Source organism: Dermacentor albipictus, chromosome 1, assembly GCF_038994185.2.
Source record: "Dermacentor albipictus isolate Rhodes 1998 colony chromosome 1, USDA_Dalb.pri_finalv2, whole genome shotgun sequence".
NCBI classification, from domain to species: Eukaryota; Metazoa; Arthropoda; class Arachnida; order Ixodida; family Ixodidae; genus Dermacentor; species Dermacentor albipictus.
Genome location: NC_091821.1, coordinates 56,703,333 through 56,717,328, shown reverse-complemented (window position 1 = coordinate 56,717,328; position 13,996 = coordinate 56,703,333). Strand labels below are relative to the sequence as shown.

Here is a 13,996-nt window from a genome sequence, read left to right as displayed (position 1 = left end):
ATATTTTCTCCCAACTTTTGCATGCGCCTGCAGTATTCGATGCAACTGGGAAGTACCCGACGGGCATGCTGCAGATTTCACGCGTTGACCTTGGCGCTTTCGACGAGTGTCTGGAGACGGAACTGAGCGACAGCTCTGGGAATGTAATTTCAAATGGCCAGTACTGCAACCTCCAGTTTCAAATTAAGAAAGGCTTCATCGGAGAAAAAGAGCTCGAATATTTTGAATCCCTTGTGCACCGAAAGGTAAGATAATCGCTTTTCTCATTCTGCGCGTGTAGGAGGCGCACTGCCTTCAAAAGAAGAAAGTTTTTGCCGTATACACCACTTCTATTAGATGCTTCGGAAATGCCAATTTACTAAGCGCACCACGTGGTACAAAGAAGCCCTTTGAGCAGGTACTATATAGGGGCCTCTTTAGACCGCGCAAAAAGTTGACGAAGTTCTTACGCAATTACAGCAGAAACAAATTATCTGTGATCTTGTCGTACCGGATGAGCGAAAATTGTTGTGAAGCACTCCGTTGATGATTTGCTGGTCAATAATTCAGCAGCCCTTCGTCAGATGGAATAACATGTTGGGAACATGGCAGCGTTATTAGAAATGGGCTTTGCTTTGCAGTTGTTTACTGTAGTCTTCACAGACTGCCAGACGTGCAAAGGTGAAATTCCGCAAAAGGAACCTTTTCAGTGATGTAGCCTCAATTACGAAGTTTCTGATGCAAATTGTCTTGTTGGTTAGGTCTGTCTAGCGGTTTGGGTAGATCCTAAATTTCGAAGTCGGGGCGCGTCCCCATGCATGAGAAGTGGCTATTGCTGATAGCACATGGCGATATGTAGTGTGTCCTAGAATATAGTGTAAAGTAAGATCCAACCCACTGTGGTCGTTTAGCGACTATGGCGTTGTGTTGGTAAACACAAGGTCGTGGGATCGAATACCGGCCATGGAGGACAATGTCGATGGAGGCAAAATGCAAAAGCCCCCGTGTACCAATGTGTGCAGGTTAGTGAGCCCAAGACGGTCAAAATCAGTCCGGAGTCCCCTAGTACGGCGTACCTCGTAAACAGATCTTTGTTTCGGCATGCAAAGCCCCAAAATGTACTTTTATTTTTAGAAAAATCTCAGGATACTGAGTAGTTCTTATGAGTGGGGAATGTTGAAGCATGTATGTCCTAATTGAACGCCGCTGAATGGGCCTTCGAGTTGTGAAGTCCTCGCAGGCAAGCGAGCGCGCTGAGACGCTTGGCGAGTTTTCATTTGACCTTACCGAGGCGTAGTTAGAACGCAGGCGAGAGCTTGCGTGGATAACAAAGGCTTCCGAGAGCGAGGCTGACGTGATGTCGTGGCCATGCCCTCTCCCCTCATGGAAAACATGGTGCGCTACTACGGCAGCAGGTGCTCCCTTTCTCCCGCTCTGCTCCATTGAGACGCGCTCGCGCCGTGGTGTCGCAGCCAATATGAATTTAGGTGCCATTTCGCTGCCACAGAAGCTGGACGCCGGCATTTTCGCTCAACGAGCCATGTGACGCCTTCGCATAGGAAAACTAAACTCCCTAAAAGAGCCTCACGTGGGATAGGCCCAGTAAGCAGTCGTCAAAGCACGGCGCTGCATGGTGAAAGCTTGGAAGGACAACCTCGCGTCTTCAAGATCATTCCTGGTGGTACGAGAACATGATGAGAAGCTGTATGCACTGTAAAATAATTTACACCCTTAAAAGCAAAAAATGCTGCAAGTTGGTTTATAATCGCACCCTTACACACCAAAAAAAATATAAAGGTGTGAGCTAATAAACCGTTTTACATCCTTATTCACTTTCAGGGTGTAAACTATATAGGAGGTGAGGGGGGGGGGGGGGGGAGTGCTCTAACGTGAAGCGAATTCAATCTGCTTCTATTTCATTTCCGCCATTAATGTTCCAAGAGTCATCATATTGTTTGCGCGCCACGCTTACTTCGTTTGTTTGTCACGTGACTTCGCGTCACCGAATAAGCACTTCTCTCAAATAGACGGGTACGCACTGGTTGCACATGATTAGGACGAACAAAGAAATGATTTACCATTTTACAGATTTGTCATCATTATCCCTCCGCTATTGGTAAAAAACTTTTTCTGGCAGCGCCCACTTCATCTTTCTGTCACTAGGCAAATCAGGGAATAATAATGGAGAGAGGAGGTAAGAAGGGAACATGTGGTAAATGCGCTCACGTACGTGTGCGTACAGCGGTACGCAAAGTCAAATGCGTTCTAATAGAGCAATCGTTCTAAAGAAAGAAAGAAATAGAAAGAAAACAATAAATTAGTCATTCACTCGCAGGCCGACGAGCTGTGAGGTCAATTTGTAGTGCAGTTTCATTCGGTCGTCACAAAGTACCAAAGAGGGATGTCTGAACTGTTAATTCAGGTCACGGTTGGGGATAAAATAAGTGGACTGTGCTGCCTTCGCAGCCATATACATCACTCTCAACACTGGCCATTGCGCATGAAGTTCCCAGGGGGACAATGTGAAATGACCCTTTCCTTATAGTAGACATGATCTCATATTCCTAGTATCCTGGGGTATCAGGAGATTCTCCTGTATTCAACTAAACTGAATACTTCGATTCGGAATGACATGATTATGCTCAGTGATATTGGATGATAGGATGGTACAAAGTAAGGCAACCTCGTGGAGGCCTTGCGAACTATTGTTGCATTCTGTTTTTCTAGCAAATGGATGCGTTGCAGACAGAGCGCGTCTGTTGTTGCATGCAAGCTGCACGATTCTTCAGGTTACGGGAGAGCCTCGGAGTGTTTTCAGGCAGTTTCCAGTTTATGCGGTATCATAGCAGTTCTCTCAATATTTTCTTAGAGTACCGGAGAGCTCCTTAACAATGTGGTATAGTCTAAACGTATCCTGTAGTCGACAGCCCGTAACTGCTGTTCGCAGTTATTCAGTCGACGGAATGAAAAGGTCACTAAAATCTGGAAATTTTTTTTTCGATAAAGCTGTTAGGCTCTCGGTGGTCGGCATTTTTCGTGTCTGTCCGTGAGCAGACATTATCACCATCAGCAATTGATTATACACCATAAACAAGGAAAAATGCTATGGCTCATCCCTCTCGTAATGTATAGGCCAAGCACTCAGAAAAGTGAAGCGAACAGCGCATACATTCAGTGAAATCGCCAATACAACACGCAGAACAGCACACATTTTAATAAAGAAGAAGCTCAAAAAAGCATTCGAGCCATCACTAAAGCATTCCATGCCCCATTGAGCAGTTGTAATGGTGGTTTTGCAACAGCTTCGCTGGACATACACTTTCGTAGGGCGTGAATGGCGAGTCAACTTGTTTTTTTTCTTCTCTTTCAGGTGTATGAATACATAGGGTACATTATGGACACTGAAGTACCATTGCTTCGCATGGGGCTATGCTTTCTCGATGACTGCACACAGAGGGATTTACAATCGCTAGTGGACACATGTAAGTATAACCATATCCTTCTTTCGGATGCCTAAATTGTAACTTTCCGGTACAAGTTTTCAGTGCAATATTAGAGTTATTATAGCTGAGCGAGTTTACAGGCCAGCGGGACCAGCGGAGGCGAAACCACAGCGCCGCACGAAAGGAAGAGTTTTAGCTCGGCGAAGCCTCGCCCGGACGAACGGAGTGCTTTGACTGAACGGAGCGTCATTAACATCAAATCGTCGCCAAACGGCCTCGTTGCTGAAACCTCTCGCAGTATGCAGAGGTCTTCGTCAGTCGTGAAACACCTCCGAAGCTTTTTCGCATGCAGGCGAGCCAGCGTCGCGTTTGAAGACGATGCCGACGACACGCCGCTGTTCGTGTGGGTAGTCGCCACGTTTGTTTTGCAAAAACGCTGGTCCGCTCCGCTGGAGAGGGGATACCAGCGAGCGAGCGAGTGGCCCGCTCCGCAAAAACACTGGCCGCCTCATCGTACCGCTCATGCGCAGTGGCGTCTCCACTCGTCCGCTGGGCCCGCTGGCCCGTATAACCACTGAGCTACAACTCTCTGATAAGAGAGTTATAGTTCCTTCCCACCTTCCCCTCGCGGCTCCAGTCGCGCGGCGACTTGGACTGTATACGGAACATCACGGCGATCCCGTCGGCGACGACAAAAATGCGGCCGGGGTGTCCATATATTTCCTTTCGCAATATTAAGCCCCCCGCAGCCGCCAAAGACATTTTAAAAATATTTCACATTCCAACACCAAAGGCTTCTGTGATGCCTCGTTAATATGGCCACTTTGGTTCCGGACGCCAAAGTAAGTTTTTCATGATGACGAGTCTTGATGGACAACAAATAAGATGTATTGGAGGGAAAAATAAGCACGTCGTGTAACTTGTTTGTGCGCCATATAATGCGCATTGAAAGTGAAATTGGAGATAATCTGAGCAAGATGATGCCCATCATTAAAGTCGTCGCTGCCTTTAAATAACCAGGGAGCAGTGGGAACACTTGGCGGGCCATGACGGCTCTGAAGAGAAGCTTCGCGTTCACGGTATATTCAACGTCGAAGTTTTTACTAAATTACACTACCACCAACAGGAATATTGAAGAGAGCCAATGAAAAGGAGAAGGATGAAGCAGGGAAATGTACACGTTGCTGTGAAAGCACGCACACAGAGAAGAAGCTGCCGTCTCTGCACCGACATCTGTACTCGAGATGTCAACGGAGCAGTTGACAGACATGGTAGGCCCAGTCTGCAGCTGGAAAAATCCGTAAGCTCTGCAGAGCACGTAAGGGTTGCAGTTGAATATATCAATAAATAAATAAATAAATAAATATATATATATATATATATATATATATATATATATATATATATATATATATATATATATATATATATATATATATATATATATATATATATATATATATATATATATATATATATATATATAATGAAGAAAAGAACATAGAGACCAAGGACAGCATATGGGAAATTGCATGTACTTATTTATTGAATTACAGAAATGGTGCATTAATGGAAATCACAGTGAATGAACAAAGTCGCAGTTTCGACCGAAAGGCAAATCCCCGATTGCGATAGCAAATTAGTGGGCAGCTATAAGAAGTAAGGCTGGTAGTTTTACCGGCCGCATAAACTTCTAAACATAGGCATACTAACTACATTAGCGAGCATAGTGCCGCGCGCGCACAAGCAAACATGAACATATCTCACTCGATGACCGAGGAAACGGTCAAAATGCTGGAGCGAGGAAGCACGGTAGCAGCAGCCAGCGAATTGACCTTCGCGCCGTGTCTCCCATCAACGTACTAAGCGGCGGAAACACAGCGCGTGGTGGACTGCGTTCCCGACGCAGATGACTTTCAAGATACCGCGGCCAGGGTGGTCGTGCGCGGCCGCGCGGGCCATCCGCAGTAGAACACTCTCTTTTCCATTTTGTTTTTTCAACTTTCATTTCCATTAATTTTTCATTTCTTCAATTCGGTTAAGTACATGTAATTTCCCCTATGCTGCCCTTGGTGTCTTTGTTGCCTTCTTATGATACAGCGTTCGGAAACTATCCGGAACATATCCGGAATATCCGTTCATAAAATACCTGGAACAACCACGACACCTCGTCCCCAGGGCCAAGCAGGCAGCGAAGGCCAGAGGGTTCCCGCAATGAGGACACCTCCCACCAGAGTAGAACAGGGGCATACGCAGGGATACTGTCTCAATAAACGTTTGTTTCTCCTCCTGCTCTTACTATATAACTACACACACACACACACACACACACACACACACACACACACACACACACACACACACACACACGCACACACACACACACACACACACACACACACACGCACGCACGCACGCACGCACGCACACACATACACACACACACACACACACACACACACACACATATATATATATATATATATATATATATATATAAATATATATATATATATATATATATATATATATATATAGTTCTGCGGATCCGGTGTTTAATCAATTCAAAGTGCAGACGCGCGCATAACAGCAAAGCTGAACATTATTTATTTTCGACGTTATAGCCGGGGTCCGGCTTCCATCAAGAGTCATTCTAGGTCACTCTTGATGAAGGTCGCACCCCGGCCGAAATGTGTGCAGTGTGCATGTGCGTGATCTCAATTATGTAAACATATTTTCTTACAATATTTAGTCGATGTATGGACACTTTCCACACTAGTTGTCCCTTCCGCGGGGAGGGCACTAAATGGTAAAATAAACGTAGCAGTCCGTTCGCTGATTAACTAAAAATGGCTAAATAATTTTTAATCACCGGACTTTTCGCCCACGCTGCTACGGCACTATTGCCATTGTGCACCATAAGATAGAATACAATTTACGCCATTTTAGAAGTGCTAGTGGTTAATGTATTTATCGGCAAAAATTGACCTTCTTGGCCTGCGATACCGAAACCGGGCACGAACATGCTTCGCTAAATACGACGGTGCTTCCGCATAATCCTTATCAACAAAGCTAGCTTAATAAATGTGTCGTTCAAACATTCGCCGTCTTTCGTCCTTTCTCAGTGAAGCCTTCGTCAGTGGAAATTCGAGTGGAAAACTGCGTCACTGCGAAACCCGAACCATGGAGTGCAAGGCAAATAGCAATTGTGTAAGTTGTTCAAACATTTTCTTGCTCATAGTAACAAGGGTCAGCTACGTGCGAAGCGATCCACCACGGCAGTTTAGTGGCTACAGCGTTGCGCCGCTGTGCTCGAGGAGCACGGGTTCGATCTCGGCCGTGGAAGCTGCGCACTCGTGTGCTTACAATCAGATGAACATTAAAGAACTGCAAGTGGTGACAGTTATTTCATAGTACTTCGCTTTGGAGTGCCTCATTATCAAAACGTGGTTTCGGCGCGTACGCCTGAATTTAGTTTCTTTATCTACGTACCCATGATTTGCAATATGGCTGAGTTAGATATATTATTTTTTTAAATACTGAAGTGCCTAAGCACTCTAGGAATCGGTGTAAGCGATGCTTTTTTAAACCGCGAAGATGAAACGGCGCATCTCGATAAGCTCAGCTCACTCGATAAACGCGCCCTGCAGCCCTCAGCCAAGGCGGCAGAGAAACGCGACACAGCGGGACCACCAACCATAGCTTCTCAACCTTCGGAATCCACAAAGCTTTCGCGCAAGGGCACATGGGTTCAGAAGAGCTACCGTATTTGATCGATTGTAACGTTTTTTTTTCATGATTTTCTTTGCTTGAATTCGACCCTCGCGTTACATTCGAATAACGGCAAAATTGACAATTTTAAACCAAATATCTTAAACCTTGCTCTTTTTATCTTCACGTTGGCACCCTGTACGCGTCTCGATCCAATTCTAAAACAGTCAACAGAAATCAAAACCTTGTTTTTGTTGAAATCGACGCCACAGGTTTGTGACTAGTGTTATGGTTATTGTGTTGCAGTACCCTGTAGTGTTTCGTCCTTTGACTCCGTTAATTCGTCACTTTATGTCGACGTAGTGCATTCTGTATGACGCCCGCTTCGAGACTGAGCCAATTGTGATGGCCCACATGGTGGGAAACTCCGCTGTGGCTCGGCGGGTCGGCGTCAACGAGTCAACGATTCGCGGATGGCAAGACCAATGGGAGGCCCTCTTTCGGCAGGTCGGAAAGGCTCTGTGGATCTCGCAGTTGTCTGGTAGCGTCCCCGAATGCAATGATATTGCGGCCTTAAGGAATACTTAACGCTTGTCGGGGAACGCTTTCGGTGCCGAATCACGCGAAATTTCGCAAAAGGGAAACTATCTCTGAAAGGAATCGCCCAAGAGAACTTGTTTGCGAACTGGGATTTCTTGAATCAAGGTACAATTTCTTCTTACGTTCTCCTCGGGTTAAATTGGCAGTTTTATTTATTTTTTCATGTCAATTGGCTGGAAAGTTGACCCTCGTGTTACTATGTGGTCGCGTTACATTCGAATAAATACGCTAGCTGGGGTAAGCACGAGAGAAGTATGCGTGCGATTGTGCCCTACTGGTGAGAGCGTGAATCTGTTGTGGTCGGAGACCACTAGAGTATAGATGTTATCATCGGACCCTGAATTCCTTTATTTTTTAGCATGAGCTACTCGGCAAGACAGCATCAGTAGCCACAGTCAGCAAAGCCAGGGAAGACTCGAAAAGGAAGTCTTGATGATTTGAAGACATGGCATCAAAACCCCAAGCACTGAAAGAGAGAAAGTACAAATAGGATGTGCATGAGAGGTGATGATAAGAAAAGGCCATAGGGCGTGATTGTACAGAAAAAAAATCATTGATTGATTGACGTGATTGACTTACGTTAAGCTGAGAAAAGTACACAGCGGCATTTGAACTACTGAACTAATTTGAAAAATAAACTTATGGAGGGTTCTGCCATGGTTTTGATCACTTCGGATCCTTTAACGTGTGGGAAACCCACGGTGTAGGAGGGGGGTTCGCACACGCATCTGCCGTGGTGGGCGTGTCGTTAAACAGTCATAAGCCTCATGACACCTAGAATGCTGTCTGAGCCTGTCTAGAGTACTGTCGTCACCAGCACTGCGGCGACTGCGTCGCACGGTTGGCAACGCAGTCGTAACGCCTTCTGGCTCAAGTTTCCCAGCCTTTTATATACGCCGTTGGTGTTGGAGCAAGCTGAAGTTTTGGCTTTCCCGCTTCCATTTTTAAGGTTCGTTCCTTTCGTTATTCTGGGGGTCCTGCTTCTAAATATTACTATTTTCTTTGGAGGTATTTACATATTGAAATTTTCCAATCAAGTGCGAATATTATTATTCGGCGGTAATTAGAACACAGTTACTACGCATCACGCCTTCCACATATAATGTACGCACAGAAATTTTAGTCCACAATTGCAGGCGATATGTCTTCTCGAAAGGCACTAAACTTAACTGCCTCTTTTTGTCAGAAGCTATCGGCTTACCGCGACTGCCTTCCCAGAGATCGTACGCCTGCTGACAAACAGACGGCACTTCCTTGGTGTTTGGTTCGACCCCAAATTCGACTTTCAGAACCAGAGATTCGGACGAAAACCAGATTCTCGTCGCGGGCTCTCAAGTAGCTGTCTCTACTCGTGCTGCACGAAACATACCAGAATCATCTTTAGATTTACGCTGATGGCTCCACAATTTTGGGCGGATCTGCAGGAATTGTGATCTACCCCGAAAAAGAGCCATCACCCATTAGGTTTAAAACTTACTCCAAGCCAACGTCGACTGCCGTGGAGCTTGCTGCACTGACAGCGCAGTTCACGTGACTCGGGAAGAACCACCACTAAATTGCAGCGAATTTACTGATTCTAAAGCAACCCTGCAATGGTTGTTATCCACTCTACAGCTTGGATCCTTAGACCAACTAGTGTTGGTAATGAGAGAGCTATAGGATGGAATAGCAGAGAAAGGACGTCACGTCACATTCCAGTGGCTTCCAGGCTACTGTGAATCGAATCGAATAGCAGGTACTAATCTATTTGTATTTGAAATCATGAATATTCATGCACGCCTAATTATGCAGTTGCCCTGCAAGCCGTTTTATACAATCACCAGCAGTGACGTCTGCGCACGCTCCTTTACCCTATTGTGGCAACGTGGTGAAGCCAAGGCCCTCTCCACGGGCGCAATATTGAACTGAACAGCCACTGGTGTAATGCCTTCTTCCGCGTTAACTGGAAAATCCGGCGTGGCCAGCTCATGAAATGCCCTCGATCAGCGTCAGCATTACTATACGTGATACCTTGCACAACATTCATTGTCACTCAAGGAACTTCAGCTCATCTTTCTAAGGTAGTTTTGAAGCAGGTTTGTTATTCACCAATAATTATGAGAAGCGTGGAGTACCCGGAATATTAACAAAGACTTCGTCACATCAGCAGACATTGTCCTTAGTACCTAACGCAATTTATCGAAAAGAAAAAGTTCACAAGCCGATTGACTCCAAGAGGTTGCCCGCGTTTAGAATGCAAAGTGACGCCTCTTGGATTGTTAACTTGCGCTTTCCTAGCTTGAAGTTTACATGTGTGTACGCCGCAAACAAGAACGGCAGCATTTTGTGCATTCGAGTGAGCATATTTCGGCACAAGTTCGACTGTCAGGAATACAGCTACAAGAATACATTTGCCGAATTCGGTCCGACAGGTAAGTTCAGCGATTATATCGAGTGTCGGCTAATGATGGTCTCTATTAGGCGAAGATGCACTTTGAGAAATGTTCAATGTGTGCCTTCACGAGTATTCGCGCTTGTATCGGCAATTTGGTGGAGCTCGTACGAGAACACATTGGAAGCAATTCTCAATACTTTTCTTCGCGCACTGATAGTGCCGTGATGACACTTTCAAAAAGGAGGAAGGAACGAAGTTGCATTGTCATTGCACAGTGGGCGTCGACTACACAAGTGGGTAGTGGATTTTATGCCGATATTGTGCGAGCAGTGTTGCCACTGTGCGCCTGTATTGCGAGTACGCCTCTAACATGTTAATTGATATAATAATAATAATAATAATAATAATAATAATAATAATAATAATAATAATACTAATAATAATAATAATAATAATAAGTTTATTTTACCATCACATCATAAATGATGATGCAGGGGGACCGAAGCAAAAGCTGTCTTTCAACAGCTTGACAGAGCAACGGCCCCCTTTTTTTGGCAGTTCTCAGAATGCCCCACCATTTGCTCATTGACGTTTTTCCTATGAATGTAATGTTTAAGAAATTCGTTAATAGATACTGACGAATTATGAAATTAGGCTAAATACAAGAAGTTGTCTCACTTTATCCAAAGGAAGGCAAACATAACCATGGTTCTGCGCAGCTACGTGGAAGTTGTATATTTTTTAAATTATGGGATAAGCTACGTGGGTGAAATGGTATATGCCCAGCGTGAGGTTTCTAAATGGCAGGGGTCATTTCTATACGAAAGATATCTAGTACTTCGACTTTGGATGTTATGTCTGTTGCCTGTGCACAGACTCCTGTTCTGCATCCTGCAAATGCCTCGGCAAGCGCTGAGTGATATGAATGAAGTGCCCGTAAAACGTGCCACGTTCTGTAACTACGTAATAATATGCTTCACATAAAATGGATTTCCGCAGTGCGTAGGATTTGCCCCTTTTTTTCTTACCTTTGGGAATAGACAAACGCTTACAACAATGCACTCCAGGAATTATAGGGATCGTGTCTCTCTTGTGCAGAACATTCCTGTTTGTTCTAGTCACCTTAATAGCCGGGGCCACTGCTGTCGACCTTTACATGGATTTGAAGCCGAAAGCTGCGCAGAAAGGTGGTGAGTACATATATGATTATATGATGGACGTCACTCTTCGGAGTAAATATACAATGTCCGGCATCCTGTGTAACCACTGCTGTGTAATTCTCTTACGTCATTGTTGCTGTGTGGGCATCACTCAAATTCTGCAGTGATGAAAACTGCCGTAGTAAATTCACCATATTCTCAACTGTTCTGTTTCCGATTTAAGGGTACACGTTGCTAATTAGAAAATGTCGGGCTATTGAAACAGCAGGCGTGTTGAGAAAATCATACCAACAATAGTTATAGTTATTCGAATATAGCTATTCATCATAGTTATTCAAACTTATAATGGGCAACTCACCTCGTGCGGCCATTCAAACTAATATCACGGCCCAGATCAAGTCACGTTTTACAACAATATCCAAAAGGAGTGTGCGCCTTTGTGTGTGTGTGCGCGCGCACGCGTGCATGCGCATACGCACAAATGGACATAGGCACGTGCACGCACACTAAAGCACGCACACACGCTTCTACATTTACATCTGCACATACAAATATATGTGCGGTATGCTGGCTGTCCTTGGTCAACACTAATTGTTGGTCTACTTGGTTTGTCCTGGCAAGGAAGGAAACATCAAGACGATTACAAGGTGGCCTGTAATTGTCTTCATGTTTCCTTGTTTATCCTTCGTGTTCACTGGCACCACTTGCAAGCCTTGCGGTTCCTGTTTACTATATAGAGATGAAAATTGAAAGATTAAAAGTGCTGAAAATAGTATGCTGATTTCTGGAAACACGAACCAGAACTAAGTCCCAACATTCTTTCAGGTACGCTACTAAGGGTCGTCCTGGCATTCTCGGCTGCGACCAACACGCGTGCATTGTTCCATGTGGCCGATAGGACCAAGGCCAACCAATACTCCCTGAGCTTCTTGCACGGCATACGTGCCATCTGCGTGGGACACGTTGTTCTCGGTCACTGCTACCAAGTATTATCAGATACTTGGGGTGAGCCCGTTATGTTTTAGTTCTGTCTTTGTAAGCGCAGTCTTTCTGAGTAAATTTCTGGCTTTCTCTCTAGATCAGTATTTCTGCTCTGAAGCAACAATTAGTCCTAATAAATAGGCGGGAAAAGGCGTTACATAAAAATTTGCTCCAAAACTGTTTCGCTCAAAAGATTTTCTGTTATTTTGGTGGGGGTAGTGCAGCTAAAGTTCACGTGCCACATAATTAAGGAGGTTTTGTGTCATTGTTAAATCTTCGAAACATGGCTCTTATGCACGAGATGGATTCAACACTCATAACGAGACAATAACCACGCACAGAAAAAAATAATGAAAAAAAACAGCCACATTCAAAAGATTTGATGACACCTTGACAGTAGAATTTCATTGGCATAAACACAAAGAAAAAGAGCATCCTGAATGGCACCGTTTGCAAGCATTATGTTCCCGAAGGTCACATAATCCCCAAAGTTGACGTCGGGGTGGCGCATAGGGACAAGCGCAAGAACATGTCGAGCAGTTGAAACATTAAAAGCTCTTCGTATACTTTGCTGCAGCCGTTTTACCGCAGAAGTGGGTTTCGTAGAGGTTTCCTGCAGACTTCCGGGGATGCCATGGAGATTACGTCATAGCTTGTCATGGCGGTTCCTTACCTGCTTGTGCCTGTTCAATGAAGGCCCAACGGTTAGCCACAGTTCACCCCTTTGCGCCTTTACGGGAACGTATTGTAGACTTTCCCTGCGCTTTATCTCACCTCGGCAGCAAGGTTCGGGTGTTATCTTGGCACTCTTATTGAGATTGGGTGTCGCTGTCGAAGAATGAAAGGGCAGAGGCAGCTCGCAATAACCGTGCTACTGAACGGTGGCGGCATCTATCACCACTGCGGCAAAACCGAGCGAAACACGCCGCGTGGTTTCAGATGACGTAACCATTACAGAGAATTCGCTATCTTTGAGCAGTGTCGCCGCAAACGACACGCACTAGCCACTGCCTTGAATTGGAGTAGCTTCACACAGCATACACCAGCATATATGCTCCTCTCGCTCGTGCGTCAGCTCTAGACCGCATCAAATCGGTTTCCTCTTTAGCGCACCTAAATGTGTGAAATTCTCGAGGCTAAACTTCACTTTATGATTAGGTCACGTGCCCGACAACCCTCTATGCATGCGTCAAGAACGATGCTTACATCGATGGCAAATAATTCAATGGAGCGTTCAAGGTTGCGCAGCCCGCGAAAGATAATGGCTGCGGATGCAGTAGGATATTTCAATCGAGCATGGAACGCTATTACCGGGCTAGCTGCTCAAACAACACAGATCGACGACAAAAGTGCTAATAAAAATTTCAATGCCTTAGACTTACAAACTTACTTGTGACAACTTTCACTGTGCATGACACTCACCCGCCGCAACTTGTACTGCAACCTACTTTAGTTCAGTAATCAAATAGTACCAAAACTTTGTTTCCTAATCGCAATCTTGTTGGAATGGCAACTTTCACCATTATATTCTTTCAGATTTCACCTTTAAATTGTTCTTAAAAATGGAAGAAGTGTAAAAGGTGAATTTGAGAAGCGAATGGAGCATTTCTTGCATCACTTTATTTGAGCTTTCTTCCTGAGCGACATCCTTGTACTTATCGATGCCCTTTCTGAGGGCTTCGATAAGTACAGGGATAAGTAGCCGCACGGAAGCCATCTTCTTATCAGAAGCCAGAGCAGTATCAGCC

The 13,996-nt window shown here is 45.0% G+C and overlaps 1 protein-coding gene and 1 long non-coding RNA gene across 4 annotated transcripts in view; one reads left to right on the top strand and one right to left on the bottom strand.

Annotated features, from left to right (window-relative positions):
• Positions 1-13,996, top strand: part of LOC135899298 (nose resistant to fluoxetine protein 6-like) — a 97,159-nt gene that overhangs the window by 38,056 nt on the left and 45,107 nt on the right. For both annotated transcript variants that reach the window (XM_070521127.1, XM_070521119.1), the window contains exons 3-7: positions 34-245; positions 3,350-3,461; positions 6,548-6,632; positions 11,206-11,297; positions 12,093-12,272. In XM_070521127.1, the coding sequence (XP_070377228.1) occupies positions 34-245; positions 3,350-3,461; positions 6,548-6,632; positions 11,206-11,297; positions 12,093-12,272 (681 nt within the window). The remainder of the gene's footprint in view (positions 1-33; positions 246-3,349; positions 3,462-6,547; positions 6,633-11,205; positions 11,298-12,092; positions 12,273-13,996) is intronic.
• On the bottom strand, positions 7,974-13,049 carry LOC135899299 (uncharacterized). 2 transcript variants are annotated; one of them, XR_010563581.1, is made up of 4 exons: positions 12,922-13,049; positions 11,136-11,282; positions 8,935-9,087; positions 7,974-8,199 (listed from the first exon to the last, which is right to left on the bottom strand). It is a non-coding gene; the product is annotated as an uncharacterized lncRNA (long non-coding RNA). The 2 variants fall into 2 exon arrangements; XR_010563580.1 differs by lacking the exon at positions 8,935-9,087.